Source organism: Chlamydomonas reinhardtii, chromosome 9, assembly GCF_000002595.2.
Source record: "Chlamydomonas reinhardtii strain CC-503 cw92 mt+ chromosome 9, whole genome shotgun sequence".
NCBI lineage: Eukaryota > Viridiplantae > Chlorophyta > Chlorophyceae > Chlamydomonadales > Chlamydomonadaceae > Chlamydomonas > Chlamydomonas reinhardtii.
The window spans coordinates 2,495,613-2,515,606 of NC_057012.1; the positions used below are offsets into that span (position 1 = coordinate 2,495,613).

Sequence of the window (19,994 nt, forward strand, 5' to 3'; positions counted from 1 at the left end):
GCACGGTATAGCACTTTGCCAAGCCGGTCCACCGCCTCCGTGCTGGTGATACCGCCATTTTCTGCACTGCGCCCCAGACGACACATGACATCGGCTATCCTCCGCAGCTCTGCGCACTCCGGATCCTGATAAATCGATGAGTACGCGCCCCGTCTACGCATATCAAAGCGAGCCTTGCCGCCGTGCTGCTTCGCAGCTTGATCCCATCTGCCAACCCCAAGCGTGAGCTTAACAGGGCAATGATCGCTCATCAAGTCACCTAGATGGATCTCGTCCTCGCCTTCAGGAATGTTGCACACCTCCAGTTGCCGTGCCTTGAAGTAAAGTGCCGGTGTGGTAACGTAGAGATCAATCATGCTCTTCCCCGTGCCTCCTGTGAACGTGCATTCTCCGTCCGCGTCACCCTCAACCCGCCCGTTTAGGATACATAGTCCCAGCTCACGGCACAGATTCACAAGTAGCTGGCCGTGCGCATGGCCTTGCTTTTGGTCCATGCTTTTCCTCTCCGGTATGGCCGCCAATAGGCTCGATGCATTCGTGCCCGTGTGTGCAGCAATCTCACCATCCGCCTCCGCGCCTAGGACTTCTTGCAAATTGGCAACCCGTGCATTCATATCTCCCATAAGCAACAGCTCGTCGTTAGCAGTGCAAAAACGATTTATCAGTGCTCTTAGCTTGCCGAAAACCCTATCTCCCGCTGTGCGTGTCACGCCAGCCTGCACACGTGCCCTTGCATACCGCTTAGAGCTAGCGGGGGCCGCGTAGCATGCTCCTATCACTATGCTCTTCCCTCCCAACGCCAGTGCGTTCCCACGAAACCGCACCCAGATACTCTGGCTGCCCCTTGGCAGCTGAGACTTGCCTAACAACTCCACCTTATCAGCCATCTTTGCGCTTATCCACAGCGCCACGCCTCCCTTCCGACCTGCTCCGTCCAACGTGTGGAGCTGTGAGCCCTGCGGCATGATCGCACGCAACATTGCATCGCCTTGCAGGTGAGTCTCAGTTAGCGCAACAATGTCGTAGCTCAGCAACATTCGCATCACACTAGTCTGCTCCTGCTTCCACGCAGCGAATCCATGCACATTCCACTGAAGTACTCGCAGATCTGAAACTGTATGACAATGCATTAAATGGATCATGTCTGTATGCTTTAGCCCCATCGCGATGTGCGCACCAGCCCACCCAAACTCGACACCGCATTTCCTGCACGCGTTTGTGCAGAACCCAGTCGGGTCTGTTATGTTTTTAATTACATAAGGCTATCCTTTCATTCATTCAGTAGCTGTCTTCTGCTTTGTCTCCTCAGGCTGCGAAGCCTCTGGGCGTTGTTGCTTTCTTAATTCAGAACTCGAAGACAAGTGAGCACATTTCTATCACATGAGAGGCCACAGTCCTGTGTCTCACGCTCTGAATAAAACTCAGCTGCAAGCGAAAGCACGGTCGCTCATGCTCTGACAAAAACCGGCAAGCTTTCTATCAGCACAGTAATCCAGTGGTTCAAAGCTTCGCGGTTCAGCTGTGTACCGCTATGAGCACTTGCGGGCTGGCTGTCGACGGGCTATAGTCCCCCGCCTCCGTTGACCACCGCGACCAGAGCCTCCAGACCGGCTCCGGCAAAGCTACGTCCCAGCGGCGGAATTTCATCAGCACATACTACTCGGCGGCGGCAGTCGGGCGTGAGCGCTTGCTGGCCCCCCATGAGCAGGCTCCGGCAGTAAACGGCGACTGGCTCGACCAGCGCCGTCGCGAATGTACCGCGCTCCAGCGCTAGAGCGCAACTAATGCACCGCCATGGACCCAGTGTCCGCGGCCGTGCCAATCGCCGTGCTCGGCTTGGGGTGCCTGCTCCTCGCCGTGGTGGCATGGTGGCTCGCCAAGAGCCGAGCGAAGGCGCTGAAGCAGCGCAGCGAAAAGGAGGCTGGCAAGGACTTCAAAGACCTTGGTAAGTGCTAGTGGCTCAACAGGGCTTGCATGGAGCTGTCGGGGTCGCGTGGCGAGGGGGACCGTGGTAGATGGGGATGACGGCGCCGCTGGTTTTCGTGCCCGCAGACTGCTGTCACTGCAACAGGATGAGCCTAACAAGAACACTCTGCCACTTGTCCCTTGACCCTCCCTCCCCTCTACAGTTCACCAAGCCGCTTATATAACGGAAACGGCGGCTCAGAATGGCAGGACGGGAAAGAGCATCGCGGAGAGCAAGGAGATGTGCTTCGTTGTCACAGGTCAGCCTTGACACCACCCTTCCATGAAATACCCTGTGCCGCAATGCGTTCACCGGCTCGCTCCTGCAACTTCATCTGAGCTCCCTGTCAACTCCATCCCTGTTGCCGTGTGACCCATAACCATTGCCGCAGACATTGAGGGCTCGACGCAGCTGTCGGTCGCGGGGCGTGCCGTGTATGACCAGCTGCTGGCCATCCACGACCAGCTGATGCGGGAGGGCATCGCCAAGTTTAATGGGTAAGCGCAGAACCCACCCCAGCACATGCCCCAGAATGACGGACACGCCAAGGAGCACCGCGCCGCGGCGCGCATGCGCTGCCTGCTGCAGCCCGTCACAGTCATCAGTTCGGAACCCAACGCCCCCTCCAATCTGCAGGACACAAATCGTCACCGAAGGCGATTCCTTCCTGGTAGCCTTCCCGCACGCGGCTGAGGCGGTGGCCTTCTGCCAGGTAAGCTCAATGATATTACCGTGGCGACGGCCAACCGAGGAGTCATGCCCCCACTGTGTATGTCTTTTGCATTTTCCTTATTTGTCAACGCAGACGTCCCCAACACCTCCTCACCACCCTCTCTCTGAACCCACCGCTTTGTCAACCGACTGCAGGACCTGCAATTTAAGCTGCTCGATACTCCGTGGCCTAAGGCTGTGCTGCGGCTGCCGGGCTGCGAGCCCATAAGGAACGAAGAGGGCGATCTGGTCCTGCAAGGGCCTCGCGTGCGTATGGGCGTGCACTGGGCGCTGCCGGGCTTGGTGGCGTGCCGGCCGCACGCTCTCACAAAGGCGCCCATGGTGGTTGGCATTGCCGTGTCCATAGCCCAGGAGGTAAATCCAATGCCATTGTAATTCTGGTTGCTGGGGTTGTGGGCTGTTTTGAGTTGGCGACCGGGGCGGCTATATGTCTGTTGTGCCCGCTCTCGTCGCCGCGGATGGTGCGCTCCATGCCACCAAGCATCCAATAGGTGCTTGCCTGGAACTTGTGAAATGCACATGCAGATCAGTGACGCTGCACACGGCGGTCAGATCCTGCTATCGCAAGAAGCATGGAACCAGTTGCGTGGGCACATGGCGCGTGCTGGGTTCCCCATCGTGCGGCGGCTGGGCCTGTTCGAGGTTAAGGCGGAGGATGGGAAGCCCTATTGGCTGTACACGGTGGAGGGCTCCCTGCTGCGGCCCATCAAACGCCAGACTCCACCCCCGCGGAAGCTTGTGCAGCTGTGGCCACCTCCAGGTGCGGCGGACTGAGGCCATTGCTGGCTAGCTTTGCATCCTACTGCGCACCTGTTTCACCTGCGCCAGCTGCCTTCCTGTTGCACGAACGATACGCATTGCCCCGCCCTTCCGCTTCACTCCTGACCGCACGCGCTGCCTGTTTTCCTTTTTCTGCAGGCGCCACCATGGCAGGGGACTGGGGCTTATACGTGACGGACCCGCCAGAGCCGCTGCCGGGCAGCGACGACTTGACGTTCGTGTCACTCCGCCTGCGCCTGCCGTCCGGCAAGCGCACACGCCGGCGCCGTTACTCATCGCACGCAAACGTGAATCGGACGTCGCACCACCAGGTACGGCGTGGCACGCTGCGCATACGGATACTTGTGATATCTTTGACCTAGTCTGGGGCAGCGGCTTCAGCGCACTGCGCCCGGAGTAGGAGATGGCGATGTCTTTCGACCCAAGTCCGCGCTTAAGCATGCCTGCTCGCATGCCCTGCCCTGCCCCTCTTCCGCAGGTGCCAAGCAGCGTCCTGCTGGCAATGCAGCAGCTCTTCGTCAAGCACGCTCAGCAGTTTGGCGGCTACATGTTCGGCTCGGACGCGCTCACGGACCGGCGCGGGTACTTCAGCTTCGGGTTTGGGTGTCCCAGCAACGCGCTCCGCTTCTGCCACACCGTCCAGGTGCGACATGCCCCGGGCCCTGCGTCCTGACCGTTGGCCCTACCCTTCCTTTGCCACTCCATCGAGACACACAAACATACGCGCGCGCGCACGCGCGCAAAGTTAGCAGCTCCTGTGTACCGGTAGCCACCAAGCTGCTGCCGGTTTCGCTGCCGCAGGTGGGGCTGATGTATACCCGCTGGCTGGACGCCGCGACCGAGTACTTTGGCCAGACTGTGATGGGTATTGACGGGCGCCTCGTGTTCAAGGGGCCCCGCGTGGCCGCCGCCATCCACCGCGGCCCGGACTACGACATCATGCCCATAGCCTCCTACCACCCCACTGCGGGTGCGTGTCCTGCAGCCGCTCACAGTCCCTCGCAGCAGTCTGACACCTGCGCTGTGCTTGTGGTCAATGTCTTGTCGGATCCGGCGCAAACGAATGCTGCCACCTGCGTACCTTACTAACCGCCGTCCTCACGCACCCTGCTGTGCGCACCCGCAGCGCCCGGCGCGGACTACTGCGGTCCGGACGTGGAGCTGGCGCGCGCGCTGGCGGACGCGGCGCATGGTGGCCAGGTGCTCATGACCGAGGAGGCGTGGCACGGCGTGCAGGAGCTGCTGCAGGTGTGTGCGCCCCACCGACACCTTGGCCGTGCTAGTGTGATCTGTATTTCCACACAGCCTGCTACAGCTGCCAACATGGCGCACTGCATGTTTTCGGGTGTGCGCGCTTCCCCGGAGCAGCCTTGAGGCTCATGGCTTCACGCCGCCCGGCCCCTTACCCCTCTCGTCCCGTACCGACGCAGGCGTTCCCCAGCGCGCTGTACACGATCAACCTGGGCCTGCACACCGTGGCGCCCGAGTTCCGTAAGCCGCGCTACCTGCTGGAGGTGCTGCCCACGCTGCTGTCGGGCCGCTCCTTCAAGCCGCCCAGCACGCTGCAACAGCTGGAGCTGGGCTACCGGGAGGCGCCGTCGGCGCACGAGCCCATGACCATGGTGTTCGCCAAGGTGCGGGGCTCGGCAAGCACACGCGCAGGCCCCGGCATCTGTGTAGTTGTGTTGGTGCGCTGATATGAAGGCATAGCTGGGGCCGCGTCGTCAGTCTTGCCTCCCTCGCACAAGTTTGTGGCGGTCTTTCATGCATCCGTCTTTGCCTGGCCCCTGTGCGTGCAAGCCGCGCCGCGCCTGCCCACTTCAAACCCCACCCACCGGGACCTGGCGGCTCGCCTGCTGCGTCCTGCAGGTGGCCAAGCCCACGGCGGTGTCGCGCGCGGAGGCGACCGCGGGCGACCTGGGCGAGGAGCAGGTGCTGGAGGCCATCACCGCCTACCAGCTGGCGGTGGGGCAGTACGGCGCGCTGGCGCGCAGCCTGCTGCCCTCCTACGGCGGCTACGAATGCAAGGAGCCGGAGCCGGGGAAGTTCACCATGGCGTTCGGGTAAGAGTGGGGCTAGCGTGGCGTGTGAACGTTGCTGATCGCCGGCATGAAGGTGTGCTGGTCAGGCCGCAGGCTGCGTGCGGGGCAGGCACGCTGGGCAAAGCAGCGAGAGCTGCGGATATGAGCAAGTCCGCTGGGTGTGCCTGCCAAATGTATGATTGCTAATCACGGGCGTACGCTGTCTTCATGGCAGGTGCCTGACGGACGCCATCGCGTGGGCGTGCCACGTCCAAAAGGACCTGCTGCAGCTGGACTGGCCGCCGGCCCTGCTGCGCATGCAGGGCTGCGAGGAGGTCCGGGGGGACCATGGCCAACGGGTTTGGCGGGGGCTGCGGGTGCGCGTGGGAATGGCGTTCGGGTACATCAACGTCAAGAAGCCAATGAACACAGGTGCGTGTGCCGCTTCACGTCTCCATCTTGGCTTGCCGCCGCCAGGCACTCGAACAGGACATGGATCCCTATAAATCAGAACCGACCTGTCTGTTCGAGCTGCAGCAAGCTGCTTTGTCGCAATCCACCACCCTGCAAACTCCTGCAGGCCGCGCCGACTACTTTGGCGAGCTGGCCAACACCGCGGCGCGCGTGGCGGCTCTGGCGGCGCCGGGCCAGATCCTGATCGAGTCCAGCCAGGTGGACGTCACCATGCCCGACGGCACCACCCTGCTGATGGAGGAGTTCCCCACCTATCTGCCCGTCAAGTGGGCCGCCAGCGGCCAGCCCCGCCTTTCGGCCCCGGCCAGGCGCAACGCCTCGGACGGCGGCGCCCTGGGCTTTCAAGCCGCGGGCAGCCCGTACCCGGCCAGTCCGCGGCGTGGCCCCTCCGGCGGCGGTGCAGGCCCCGCGGCGGCCGGGCGGCAACGGCGGGCCAGCTACAGCGCGGGGCCGAGCAACATGGTGGCCGGGATGAAGGATACGCCGCTGGCGCTGCCATTCCAGCGCAATACCAGGCACGTGACGGAATGTACCTGCATGATGCCACACACGCCTGATGCCTCTACAACGAGCTGTAAGCGATCGAGCGACCGCTGTTTGTGCTTTGCAGGCTATCGGCAGGCCTTGGCGGCCCCGACTTTGCCGGCGGCGGCGCCAACATGCTGAGCCCACTGCAGCAGATGCTGATGCCGTCGCTCAGCAAGAAGCGCATTTCGCTGCTAGAGGTGACCACGCGCTCGCTCAGCCTGGGCGCGCAGCAGCTGCTGGCGATGCGCCGCCGCTCGCGCAACGGCTCCGTCAGCGGGGCCGCGGAGGGGCTGCAGCTCGGGCGCGCAGGCTCCAGTTCGCTGGCGCCGGTGGAGCACATCGAGCTGCGGGCGCTGGGGCGCTTCCTGCTGCGCGGGCTGGACAACCCGAAGGTCCTGTACCAGGTAGGTGCACACAGGAGGTGGAGGCACCTGGCCGGCTGTTGGCGGGGGCTGCGGGGGCGCTGTGCAGATGCAGGACCAGCATGTGTCATGCAAGCTGGAGTGATAGGGCTGGTGGAGCACGGGGAACGCTGCTACGGTATTGGCCAGCCTGGTTGGGTAGGCTGCTGGTGTGGTAGGGCTGCTGGTGTGGTAGGGCTGCTGGAGCATGGGGATCGCTGCCATCGGCCAGCCGATGCATGGGTGGTGTTGATAAACAGGCGAGCGTGGGAAGGAACGCCTTTACACCCTCGATGTACAGGGCCACCAGCTGCTGGGCAAATGCGATCAGCGTCATGGTGTATTGGTGTATTGGTGTCTTTTGAGGTGTGGTTTGAGCTTTTTGAGGACGCAGCAGCAAATGCCCGCCACAATCGACGCGGCCATGCGGCCATGCGGCGGGAATCGGCGGGAATCGGTGCCCCGTGTGCTTTCCTTTCATGCACATGCACACACAGAACGGTGGAGCATCACTCCTGAGTCCAGAGTCACGCTCCGGTCTGCCGCAGGCGCTTCCCGACACGCTGCTGGAGCGCACGTACACCATCGCCACCGACGCGCTGGTGAGCATGCCCGAGACCTCAATCACGATGCGCGCCGCCACGCAACGCCGCGGCGGCCTGCTGGCACTGCTGCGGCGCAAGGTGATGGGCGGCGGCGCGCGCGCTGCGCTGCTGGCGGACGACGGAGCCGGCAGCCGCCGCCGGCGCGGCGCGGCCGGCGACGCTGCCAAGCTCCATGCAGACGACACCGGCAACGCCGCTACCGACGACGGCCTGATTTTGAAGTACGCCGCTTACCTCTATAGCCTCTAGGGCATTAGCCCATGCCCATGCGCGTGCTGCATTGCTTGGATGCGCTTTTCAGTGGTTACTAGTCAGGGTGGGGGTGCTTGACCGGATGGTGGTGCTTTTGCTTGGCGGTGTGCAGGCCGGGTCTGCGGCACGCCTCGGACCTGGCGAACCAGCAGGCATACCGTGCGCCCTCGACGCTGGTACGCGCGGCGCGGCATCATAGCACCATCAACATGCCGCTGCACGGCCGCGGTCTGGGGGTGGCGCGGACGATGGATGCGGCGGTGGCGGCCGCGTCGCTGGCGGCTGCGGGCGGCGAGTTGGCCATGACGCGCAACCTGAAGACCTTCAACAGCATTGGGTCCGGGCGGTGAGCACTTGACGCAGCACCAGCATGCTTTGACTGACGTCGTTGCTGCCCGAACAGCACGGTGGCTCACCACTGTACAGGCTGCCGCTTTCTTAACGTGCGCGTAATGCTGAAACAGGGGAGGCGGCGTTGGGGGGCCTACCGACACGGGCGCCCCCAGCATCATGCGGCGGAGCGTCACTTCGCCCCGTGCCGCAGCCGCGGCAGCGGAGGTCGCACTGCTGTTTGCACAGGATGCCAACCTGCAGTCCCACCGACGAGCAGCAGCGCAGGCCTTCCATGACGGGCATAGTGCCATGCCCCTGTCGCTGCCCGCCAGTCGGTGTAGCGGCTCATCCTTTGGCTCGCAGCAGCGCCGCACACAGCCCGGCACCAGCAGCTACCGGCAGCCCTCCGGGCAGCGCTGCCCGGAGCCTGGCGCCAGCGAGGATGAGGGGCAGGGCATGGGTGGCCTCGGCTCTGGCGGCGACCACCGCGTGGCTTCGCCTGTGCAGCGGGCCTTCACGGAACAGGTGCGTTGGCGAGCAGGCAGGCCCGGGAATGCGCCCCTGCATACCATAGTGCAATTGAGCTCTGCGCGCATGTGAGCAACTAAGCACTCCCTTCCTGCCATACAGAGCACACCCGGCGAAGATGTGCTGGCGCAGTCGACGGGCGGTTCGCGGCCATACGGCGCCGGCCCCGACTCCATGTCGGCACGGCGGCAACACCTCGCTGCCATGCGGCTCACCGCCACCACCACAGCCACCTCTAACTCGGCCGACTCGCTGCACGCACACAGCCGAGAGCTGCACCTCACAACGCGCACGGCAGCTGACGCCGGCAGCTACCTGCCCGGGCCTGGCCGCGCAGGCCAGTCCCCGCTTAACGCGTCGTTTGCTGAAGCAGCTGGCAGCGTCGGTGGTGGCGGCGCCACTGGCGCAAGCGCTGTAACAGCGGTGGCCGTCATTGCGCCGCAGCTGCTGGCGTCGCGCAGCGGTGGTACGGGTCTCGGTGGCTCGCAGCTGCTGGGCCCGCACGGCGTGCGCTCTCAAGCGGGACTTCCGGTGCACACGCGAGCACACGAGCCAGCCACGCGAGAACAGAGTGACCCGCTCACTCCATCCGGCTTCTCAGGAACTGGGTCGACGGTCGGCGGCCTGGTGCCGCCCAGCCGCGTTTCGGATGCTGCGAATGACGAGGCACGCGCACTGCCCAGCCCGCAGCCCCAAGCTTCGCCGAACGCCTCTGGGTACGGCTTTCGCGCCACGCCCGAGGGCCTTGGCAGCCAGATCCAGACCAGCGACCCGAGCACCGGGCCGCAGACTGTGGTGGGGCCTCGTGCCATGCACACCTCAGCCTCGGCTGCCGCCTTGCCGGGGCCAAATGCGCTGCGGTCCGCGCCGTGGGGCGCGCTCGCGCATGCGCCCTCCACGGCATCGCAGGCCTCCAGCCCCACGCAGTCAAACCCGGGCGTGTCCTCGCCTGTGCCCGGCGGCATGTCGCTTGGCATGGGGCGGCCCGGCAGCCCCTACCGGGACCGCGCCGGGATGCGTCCGTCGCCGCTGGGCGGGGCCACCGTGGGCTCGGCTGACAGCTTCACTGGCGGTGGCAGGCGGCCGGGCCGCAGCATGCTGGGGCCGCACTACCTCGCGCCGCTGCTGTCCGCGAGCGCTAGTGGCCGCGTGGGCAGCGTCAGCGACATGTCCCGCCTGGCGCCGCCGCCAAAAGTGCTGCAGCCCGGCGGCGTGGGCGGAGCGGCTGGCGCCGCCGCCGGTGCAGGCGTGGATGCGGGCCCGCCCAGTGTCACCTTGAGGCTGCATGGCGCCAGCCGGGGCGGCAGCGAAGCCACCGACCTGGGCACGCCAGTGGACTCGCCAGGCGCCATGCACTCACCCTTCGCCACCAATGCTGGCGTGCCGCTGGAGCCACGGGCAGAGGCGCACAGTCCGGGCAGCGCCCGGGCCTCCAGCTCGCTGCGGAAGATGTTTCTGGGCACGCTCGCCAACTGGACGCGCAAGTCCATCTTTGGGGAGAAGCCGTCATCCTCGCCGCGCGGTGGAGCGCAAGCGGAGGGTGTCGGGGCTGCGGCGGGCAGCTCTGGCACCGGTGGAGGGTACCCATCTCTGCCGATGATGTCGTCCTCGGGCGGCCTCAACCCTGCCCACACCTCCGGCACTCTGGACCTGCGCGTGCGTGCGGTGCTGCGCGCCGCCAACGCACAGGCGGCCACGTCAGAAGGCGGCAGCCGTGAACAGAGCCAGAGCGGCAGCGCGCAGCAGGGTGACTCCTTCGGCGGGGCGGGCTCGACCGGCATGCCGCATGCTAGCGGCGGCATCTTTGGCGATGGCAGCACTGCTTCCTCGCCGCCGCACTCGCAGCCGCCCGCTGCGATGTCGCATTCAGTGGGCCAGCTCAGCGGCACGCCCAAGCAGCCGCTCAGCCTCTGGCAGCGCATCCGCCGCGGTCCCAACCGGCGCAAGTCCCGCCGCATCAGCGACACCGCGTGCGACATGGAGGCGCAGGCCGACTCCTCGCCCGCCAGCGCTCGGGAAGAGCCCCTCCCTTCCCGTGTGCGCATGCGGGGCCCTGGCGCTATGCGCGCCACCGCCTCAGTCACCTACCCCGCAACAGGCGCGATGGCTGCTGCGGCTCGTGCTGGCTACGGCGACCGCATCATGCACGTGGCCCTGGCCGCCGCCTCGGCCAGTGGCTCGGGCAACCCTCCCGGCAGTCCGCTTGGTCGCCGGTCTGGCGGCGCGGGAGCTTCGTTGACGCGCGCCACTGGCGGCGGCGCACGCTCCAAGGCTGAGCGAGCCATGGCGAGTGTCATGCGCGGCGTTCGGGGCGCACGGGCGATGGGCACCGGCGGCGGTGCATCCGCATCCGCCAACCCGAGTCTGGCGCACGCAATCGCCGTGGCAGCCGCGGCCGGGGGCTCGGTGTACAGCCCACCTGGCAGCGGCCGCAGCAACCAGGTGCGCAGCGGCTCGCAGCACCACAGCCACAGCAGCAGCGCGTCCAGCATGTATAGCGGTACCGCCAGTCCGCGCATGACCATGACCGGCAACGAGCAGCACCACCACGGCGGAACCAGCAGCGGCGTGGCCACCATGCTGGCCAACGTTTTCGGGCGCGGCCCGGCGCAGCGTAGGACACAGCACGCGCCGCAGATGCTCAGCACGCGATACCGGAGGCGCAGCGCCCACATCGTGCTCAACGAGGCGGCGCGCATGGAGCTGATGCAGCGCTCCGCTGCTGCGACGGGTGCGATGGACGACTGCAGCCCCGGAGTGGAGGAGGGCGGCCATCAGACGTTTGCCGCAGCCGTGGCCCGTACCTACGTGCAGCACCGCCGCCAGCAGCAACAGCAGCAGCTGCTGCAGTCAGGCGGCATCGCTTCGGCCTCCGGCGCCGGCTTCGTGCCGTCGGGCGGCCTCCCGGAGGCCGCTCCTGTCATGGACCGCGTGTCATCCAACAACGATGGCGCAGGTAGGCGCTGGCGTTTATGCCCGTAGCGGCGCGGCCCTGAACTGGCCTTGAGGCACCTGCCTACCGTATGCTGTCTTGCAATCTCATCTCGCTTACCGCTTTTAGCCTTGCTCCATGTAGGCTCATACGATCCTGGCCACGGCGACTCCTTCAGCAACCTGCCAATGACAGCGGCTTCCCAGTTACGGCTGGCGTCCTCGATGTACAGCGGCGGCTGGACGGCCGCTGCCGCCGTGGCAGCCGGCATCGGCGCCACTGCCGACGACTCCTTTAACGGCGCCATGCTATCAGCCCTGCAGGATGCCGCCTCGGCCCCGGCCGTCTCTTCCGGCACTGGCACGGGCGTAGGCATTGCCAACCTGAACGCTGCCTCGATGCAGCCCTCGCCTGGCGGCTCCTTGAACGGGCCGGCGGCGGCGGCGGCCGCGGCCGCAGCTGGCATGATTGGCGGCGAAAGCAGCCACTTCTTGCGCGGCAGTGCGGGCACGTCCGGGCGCCTGAGCAGTGGCCTGCTAGTCCAAAGCAGCGCCCTACCTCCCGTGGGCAATTTGCAGCTGGGCTCCTCAGGGTTGTCGCTGCACGACCCGGCCTACCACCGTGCGCTGCAGAACGCCAGTAGTCATCGCGCTGGCATTGGCAGCGTCAGTGGCGTTGTGGTCGCGGGCGCGAGCGCCGGCGGCGGCCTGGGCTCGGAGGCTATGGGCGGTGATGTGCTGTTCAGCGCAGAGGATGCTGGCCTGTCTTCAGCTTTCAGCGTCACATTCCCCAGGGACGGCGGTGGCACCCCGGCGTCTGGCATCGACACCCTCGCCACCTTCGCTGGGCACAGCGCCGCACTTGTGCCGGCTTCACTGTCGCAGAGCATCAACTTGCGCGACACGTCTTGGGGGAATGCCTACGAGGCGCGTGGCGCGCCTCAGCAACCGGCAGCAGAGCTGCTGCGGTCGTCTCGGTCATCGCAGCATCACCTGCAGCAGTCGACGCGCACGGCATCGCTGTCGCACGTGCAGCTTGGAGGCGCACCCCAGCCGCAGGACCAGGTCACCGTGCTCAGCCCAAGCCGGCCACCCGGGCGGAGCGCGCTAAGTTTCCACGCCAGCCCAACAGCTTCCACCCTGGGAGCAGGCACCGGCGGCGGCGGCGCAGCTGGGCTGTCCTCATTTGGCAGCGGCCCGGTTGGCTCACCGGGCCGCGTGGCAGCCGCGGGTGCTTTGGCTCGCTCCCCGCAGCAGCTGGCTCAGGTTTACAGCAGACAGCAGCGGGCGCAGGGCCAGGGCCGGGATGAGCGCTTGCTGCCGCTGCCACCACTGCCAGTGCTGCACTCGCCCTCAAACGCCCCCCAGTCCGCAGCACACCCCAGCCCGAAGGGATCTAACCCAATCCAGGCGATGAGCATCGGTTCACCGGGCGCCGAGACAGCAGCAGCCGTTTCGGTGTCTGACAACCTATCCAGCGTCCCAGACCTGCTGGGCCCTCGCCGGAGCGCCTACATGCCACAAGGCGGCCGGTTGGGGGCACATGAGTTCGCGACAACGCCGTCCTTCACGCTTGGGGATGTCGCAAACGCCGCCTACCCACATGAGATGCTGCCTGTCCCCAAGGGCGGGCTGCCGAGTGGCACATACGCAGCGCAGTTCTCGCCGCACCCCAGCAGCGCAGGCTATGCGAAGCTAGTTAACTATGGCTCCCCTGCGCGCACGAGCGGCGGCAGCGACTTTGCAGGCGGCTCCTCCATGCCGCGCACCGGCCACAGCCTGACTGATCATGGAGTCACGCGCTCGTCTCGCTCTGAAATGCCCGATGCGGCAACAGCTTCCATTCGCAACGCGCTACACCATGACGGCACCAGCCGCAGTGGCGTGGCACCTAGCCTGCAGCATGCCCCGCCCATCAGCCCAGGCGCTGGCCACAAGGGCCCTGCTACCACCCCTGCCCCCGGCCACACACGTGGCCCACGCGTCATCACAGCATCACTTCCCGGCCCCAGCCATCCGCTCTACTACAACACGCCGATGAGTGAGTGGGCGGAGCCAGAGGCGCTGGCTGCGATGACTGCAGCGGCCGAGGCCTCGACTGCCTCTGCTGCAGCGCCGCCGCGCCGTGTGGGTGGCTTCGGCCGCAAGAGCAACCGGGGCCTCAGTGTCACGCAGGGCCAGCCGTCGGCGCTAACCTCACCCGTGTCCCCAGGCTCTGGGCCCAGCATTCCCGCGCAGCGCGACCGCCTCTCGGCGCCTGCGCCCGGCCAGAACGCGCTCGTGTGGGCTGTCCAGCAACAACAAGTGCAGCAGCAGATCCAGCAGCAGCAGCAGCATCTCCAACAGCAGAAGCAGGCCGCGATGCCCCAGTCGCAGCTGGCATCGCATGACACCTACATCCGTGAGCGGCTGGCGCAGTTGCGCAACAGGGCGTCGCGCGCCATGCCTGATCTGCAACAGCAGCAGCACCAGCTCCTGGCGTCTCAACTACAGGCGGTGCCTTACGGCTTGCAGCAGCGCGCTGCGCAGCCTGGCCAGACCAGCGCACTATCAGCACCCGCAATGGCGGAGCCGGCAGAGTCCCTGGACCGGGCGTCGGCTTCGCTGCAGATGCAGTCCTCGCAGCAGCTGCCGAACTGGCGCTCACACCAGCCGCCGCACAAGTCCCGCACCTCGCCATCCTTGGCCAACCTGCACGGTGGCAGCGAAGCGGCTGCAGACTCCAACGATGGCCAAGACGGGCCGTACTCGGCATATGCCGGTCACCACATTGCACTGGCGCCTGGCGCACCCAGCGGAGTGGCGCGTCTGCAGCAACTCGCCACCTTCCGCACCTCCAACAACGGCGGGCCGGAGCCGCCGGGCTTTCACGGGCCCTTCTCCGAGGGCCGCGTGCACAGCCACAGCGTCCGCGCCGCCGATGCTCCCGGCTTCCTCTCAGGCGACTCCGACCGGGAGCCGCGCCGCTCCGCACAGCAGCCGCACTTCGCCCTGGTGAGCGAGGTGCACCGAGCTGACCGAGACCAGGTGCAGGCAGCCGACCCGCGCATGTCGGACCGCAGCGCTTCCTCGCTCCAGTTCATGTCGCGGCCAGCTTCGCAGAGCCTGCGTCAGCAGCCCAGCGTGGTGACCACGCCGCCGGTGCTCAGGACGTCGTCCAACCGGGACAAACAGGAGCCGCAGGAGGTCATGGAATCGCTGCAGGCAAGCACTGTACCTGCATCGTGGCTGCGAAGGGCAGGCCGCGGCTAACTACGGCGGGGCGGCTGTAGGGGTTCTGGCGAATGCCTGGGATGCGCCTTCGGCCCCTGATGTTTGCCTGTGTTCCCTTGCGCAGGACCTGGAGGCCGTGCTTCGTCGTGCGGAGCGGGAGCTGGTGGCGCAGCTGGACCACGCTAGCTCCAGGGTATGTGCCCCCGGTGCTGCTGCGCACAACACCACCCGCACTCACGCCAGCCTGCAGACCTGATCTAATCCGCGTTGCATCGCCCTCGCCTCCAACATCTTGGTGTCTTGCCCGTGTGTGCTCCGCAGGAGGCGCACAACATCAGCCGCATCCTGCACGAGATCCGGCGCTCTCAGTCGCGCAACGCCTCCAGCACCAGCGGCGCATTGGCAGTGGGCGAGCCGTCACACCAGGTCCTGCTGGCCATGATGCGTTCAAACTCCACGCGCTCCGAGATCCAGTCCGCGGCGCCGCTTGGGTGAGCGCACCACTGCACCCCCTGCTGGCGAAGGACGGTGGCTGCACAGCCAACATGACTGTTGCACATGCGCTCTTGGATTTTTTTGCTGGTTTGTTCATGGGCTATTGGCACATGCGGCGCCAGGCTGACTTCTCCTTCTCTGTGCTTTGCCTTCAGGAACTTGCACGGAGCCTCGGTGGTGAGCAGGCAGGGCTCCATCCCTGAAGAGGAGTCCGAGCAGCCGGGGCACGCCATGCGGACCAGCCGGCCTCCGGCCTTGGACATTGGCTCTGTCCTCAGTTCTCCCAGCTCGGCCGGTGGCCTCGCCGTCATGCCCGGCAGCAGCGTCGCTGGGGTTTCGCCAGGCTCCACCACGGTTGAGCTGTCGCCGATGTCCCACACGCCGCCGCCGGCGGCGCGGCGCGGCGGCGAGGACGCAGAAGCCCCGGTGCTGCAGGCCAGCCCAGGCAGGGCAGCGCCGCGGCAGCCGCCGCAGCTGCAGGCGGCGGCTACGGTGGCTGCGGTCCCGGTGGCGCCGCAGTCACGCCCGCCCAAACGAGGGGCGGAGCTGAACGAGGTCGATTCGCTGGAACTGCTTGCGGCCCAGCTGCACGACGGCAGCACGGACAGCGCCGGCGGCGCGGTGGCGGTGGACATCGCGGAGGGGGCGGAGCTGTATTCGCCGTTTGCAAGCATACAGGCGCTGTCGGAGGACCTGCTGCGTGAGGTTAGTCAGGCCTCAGCCCGGCGCATCACGCGCACCAGTACGGGTAGCGGGCTGGCGGTCGCTGCCGGGGCTGGCGCTGGGGGGCCGGCTGGCGTGGGCGCGGGAGCAGCGCCGCGCGACGCTGCGCAGGCGCTTGGGGCAGGCGTGAAGGACCTGAAGCCCGGCACCGTGGCCACGGGCGGTGCCAGCCTAGGTGGGGAAGCGGTCATGTCGGGAGGCACGGCCGTGCAGAGCGGTGACAGTCATTGCACCGCGGCGCAGAGCATGGGCTCCTCTCAAGGCAAGCCGCACAGCAGCCTAGCGAGCAGCGACGCGCATACCGTGTCCACCAGTACTATGCTGCAATCGGTACGGATGAGCCAGAATGCCTCCTACAGCGTCCAGAAGCTCGACAGCAGCAGCGCCGACGCGCAGCGCCCCTCGGCACGGCCCGCCGTGCCACCTGCATCCGGCCTCAACTCACCCGCTGCCGCCGCACTGGCGGCAGCCTCATCCCCGCCTGCGGGGCTGCGCCCGCTGCGCGTCCCGGCGAGCAGTGCCGCGGCCGCCGCCTCCACGGCGTCAGAGCTAGGCGGCGGCGGCGGCGGCAACCGGCCGCCGCGTGAGCTGAACCTGGCTATGCAGCCGTCCCAGGCCAGCGGCGGCGGCGCCGATGCCCCGTCCGAGGCGTTGCGAATGCATGGCGGCGCACCGAGCAGCACGTACAGCGGTGCCATCAGCGGCCTTGGGTTGATGCTAGACCTGGAGAGTGGCTTCGGCTCGCCGCTGCCCTCGTTCGACGTCGTCACCGGCGCCATGATGCGGCCCCTCAACTCGATGGGAAGCGCCGGCGGCAGCACCGCCGGCCACGGCAGCTCGCAGCACGGCGGGTCCATCCAGCTGCTGGCCGGGTCGGTGCTGCTGCACTCCCAGTCGGTGGGTGGCGTGTCCACCGCGTCGCTGCTGGCGCCCGAGCGTCCGCCCCTGCAATTAAACATGCACAGCGGCGGCGTGGTCTCGGCATCGCTCACGGGCCTGACCATGCCGGCGGCGCTGCTGCCGCCCTCACCACCGGGCAGCAGCCGGCGCGCCTCGCACCTGCGGCCGGCGGCGGTGCAGGCGCTGATAGCGCGCGAAATGTCTGGCGGCAGCCTGCATGGCAGCGCCTCCATCACAGCGGCGTCCCTTGCGGATGGAATGGTGGGCTCCATGGTGGGCTCGCCCACCGGCGCCGGCGGCGCCCTGGGCCTGGAAGCCGGGGATATCGGCGCCACCACGGGCAGCGCCAGCATGGGCGGTGCCGGCGACGGGTCCGCCAGCTCGCACGCACCGCCCAGCGTCGGGCTGCTGCTGCGCGGCGGCTCCGGGCGGGCGTCCAATGCCACGGGCCCCTTCAGCTCGTCGCTGCTGGGCCGGCGACACAGCCACAGCACGGGCCAGCTAGACGGCGGCGGCGGCGGTTCCCTCACAATGGCGACACCGCTGGTGCTGGGCGTCGTTGATATGCGCCAGAGCCAGGGCCGCGGCAGCAGCAGCAGCACGACGCAGGACATGGAAGATGGGGAGGCTGAGCGCGAGTCTGTGGTGGAGGTGGATACGGGCCCCGGGGCAGTTGCAGGTGTGGTCCAGGCCGCCGCACCAGCAGCAGCGGCTGAGGCGGTGGTAGCTGCACGTAGCCAAGCCGCGGCTGCCGCCGCCGCCCTCGCTAGCGAGGAGACGGGCGACGAGCTGCAACCCGCGCGCGTGGATGCCGCGGGCGCAGCGCAGTCGCACGCCGCCGCGTGGCGCGCTGCGCAGCAGCAGGCGATCGCGGCGGCGCAGGTCAGCGCCGCTACTGCCAATGCCGCCGCCAGCGCGCGATCTCTCTCGGGCGGCACGCGCACCGCGGTGCACGGCAGCAGCTTCGGCGGCGGCTTCAGCTACGGCGAGGATGACGACGGTGAGGATGCAAGCCTGTACTACGATGGTGACCGGCCCTCCGTCGCCACCGTCAACTTCAGTGACCGCACCTCGGCCTTTTCGCTGAGGTCGCTTCAGTCCGGGACGGACCGCACCTCGGCGTTCTCCTACTTTGGGCCATCCGCCTTCAACACCGCCTCCGGTTGGGCCAGCGGGCGCCCCAGCGACCGCTCCATTCGCAGCCACCTGTCCGCCTCGGCGCGCGCGTCACGCGACGCCGCCGCCGGCAGCCCGCACGCCGGCGCCAGCCGCACCAGCGCAGGAGAAGGCGATGGCGACTCGGAGCTCAGCACGGAGGAGCAGCTGTTGCTGTGGCGCCGGCCGCCGGGCGGCTTCCAAGGCGGCGGCGGCGCAGCGGCGGCGGCGGCGGCCGCCAATCGGGCCTTCACCCGCAATGCCGCCGGTCAGCGCAGCTTCACTGCCAACACGCGCCCAGGCGCGGCGCTCTCGCCGCCCGCGCTGGCAGCCATGTTCAGCGGGGGATCCGCGCAGGAGCCCGCGGCGGCCGGGGCGCGGGTGCTGGACCAGCGGCGCAGCCGCAGCCTCACGGTCAGGGCCGGCGCCAGGGCCGCTGCCGCCGCCGCAGACGACGCCAGCGAGCCCAGCTCCTCGGGCCAGGGCACGGAGACGGGCGCGGTGCTGCTGGAGGAGGCGCGGCTGTGGCAGGAGCCGCCGTTCCCGCACGGCCACGCCCGCTCGGCGCGCCGCGGCGGCAGCTCGGCCATGAACTTTGGCGCCATGAGCGTGGTGCCGGAGATGGAGGGCGAGGAGCACAGCGGCGGCCTGGTTGGCCACCACAGCTCTGAGGCGGTCAGCGGCGCCGGCCTGGCTGCAGCGGCGCCGGCGGGAGAGGCACAGGGGGAGGCAGTGGAGCTGGAGTGGGGGCGGGCGGTGGCCGGCCCGATCCGCTTGGGCATGCAGGCGCCGCGCGCTGATGCTGATGTTGGTCTGGGGCCCGAGGCGGTGGGGCATGCTGTTGAGGCGGGGATTGGCGCAGGAGCGCCGTTACGGCAGATGGCCGGCGAGCAGCAATAGTTGCACCATAGCGATGTGCGGGCGCAGGCTTGACGGCGACGTTGCGCTTGCTGCTGACGCCCAACTTTACCGTAAAGGGTTCACAAGCGAGCACTAGTTGAGCTAGAAAGGCAGTGATTTGGCAATGAGATTACTGATGACGGTGGGTGTGGTGAGAAGATTAACGCATGCCGTTGGCTCGTTGGACGCACACGCTCGAATGGCTGCTAAGGGCCGCAGGGGTTCGATATTGGTCCCTAGCCTTGAAGTCATACCGGGAAGGGACGCACATACATACTTGAAATTACATGGGCCACAGCAGTTCAGGCATCGAGGGAAGCTGGGTCCCCACAAGGAGCGCGCTCAGTACATCTGCACGTGAAGGAATTCGGTAGCACTCGATTACTGGATGATCAGGTTGACCGTTGGTAGTTGCTCGTGTTATAACTTTCCAGGGTGTTATCCCACGGTGTTATCCATCACCTATGATTATGCTTTATGACTTAGGCATGTACGGGGCGGCCGATGAAATGTTTCCGGCATCAAACAGCCCAAAGCATCTTTGCGAAGGGCGGCCGAGTGCAGCCAGCCCCAGCGGGGTTATTGACACATTACGGCATAACTATATGCGGCATGCGTGGGCATAAAAAGGACTGCTTGGGCGCAGACAGTGCGATAGTGGGTGTTGGCCATTGCCGTTAACGCTGGGCGATATGCAGTTGGGTACCTGCCCGCGCCTCTGGCGTACGGTTGACGTAGTTGACACATTTTTTGATGCCTTGTTGGTTAGGCCTGGCGTCCGCCAAGTACCGTATAGCACTGACCATCGAGGAACGCCTCCCACACCCCTTGGGGGGCTGCAAGACTTCTGGAGCTCTCCATGGGAGAGACTGTAATGGCAGTTGCGATAATACGGTAGTCCGCTTGCCACCTTCAGCCAAAGGCAGCTCTCTGGGCTTGCATCTTCAGGGAGCGGCTAGAAACGGGCCCAAATTCAAGCCCTCAGGCGAGAAAGGTTGGGCATTTCCGGGGGTGCATTCTTGACGCGTGCGGCTGCATACCGTCCCCGAATCTCGCC

General features: G+C 66.7%; 1 protein-coding gene across 1 annotated transcript; it reads left to right on the forward strand.

Moving 5' to 3' along the window:
- The first annotated feature begins 1,659 nt into the window (after positions 1-1,659).
- Positions 1,660-19,824, forward strand: CHLRE_09g391050v5 (uncharacterized protein). Its single transcript, XM_043065577.1, has 23 exons — positions 1,660-1,945; positions 2,130-2,225; positions 2,358-2,463; positions 2,603-2,678; positions 2,834-3,052; positions 3,224-3,458; positions 3,617-3,789; positions 3,957-4,121; positions 4,280-4,448; positions 4,605-4,726; positions 4,909-5,112; positions 5,348-5,541; positions 5,735-5,931; positions 6,080-6,488; positions 6,584-6,905; positions 7,451-7,728; positions 7,872-8,105; positions 8,224-8,617; positions 8,723-11,576; positions 11,697-14,755; positions 14,889-14,957; positions 15,086-15,255; positions 15,415-19,824. Exons 1-23 carry the CDS (start codon positions 1,795-1,797, stop codon positions 18,935-18,937), a joined length of 13,419 nt encoding a protein of 4,472 aa, XP_042920991.1. The 5' UTR covers positions 1,660-1,794; the 3' UTR covers positions 18,938-19,824.
- The last annotated feature ends 170 nt before the right edge of the window (positions 19,825-19,994 follow it).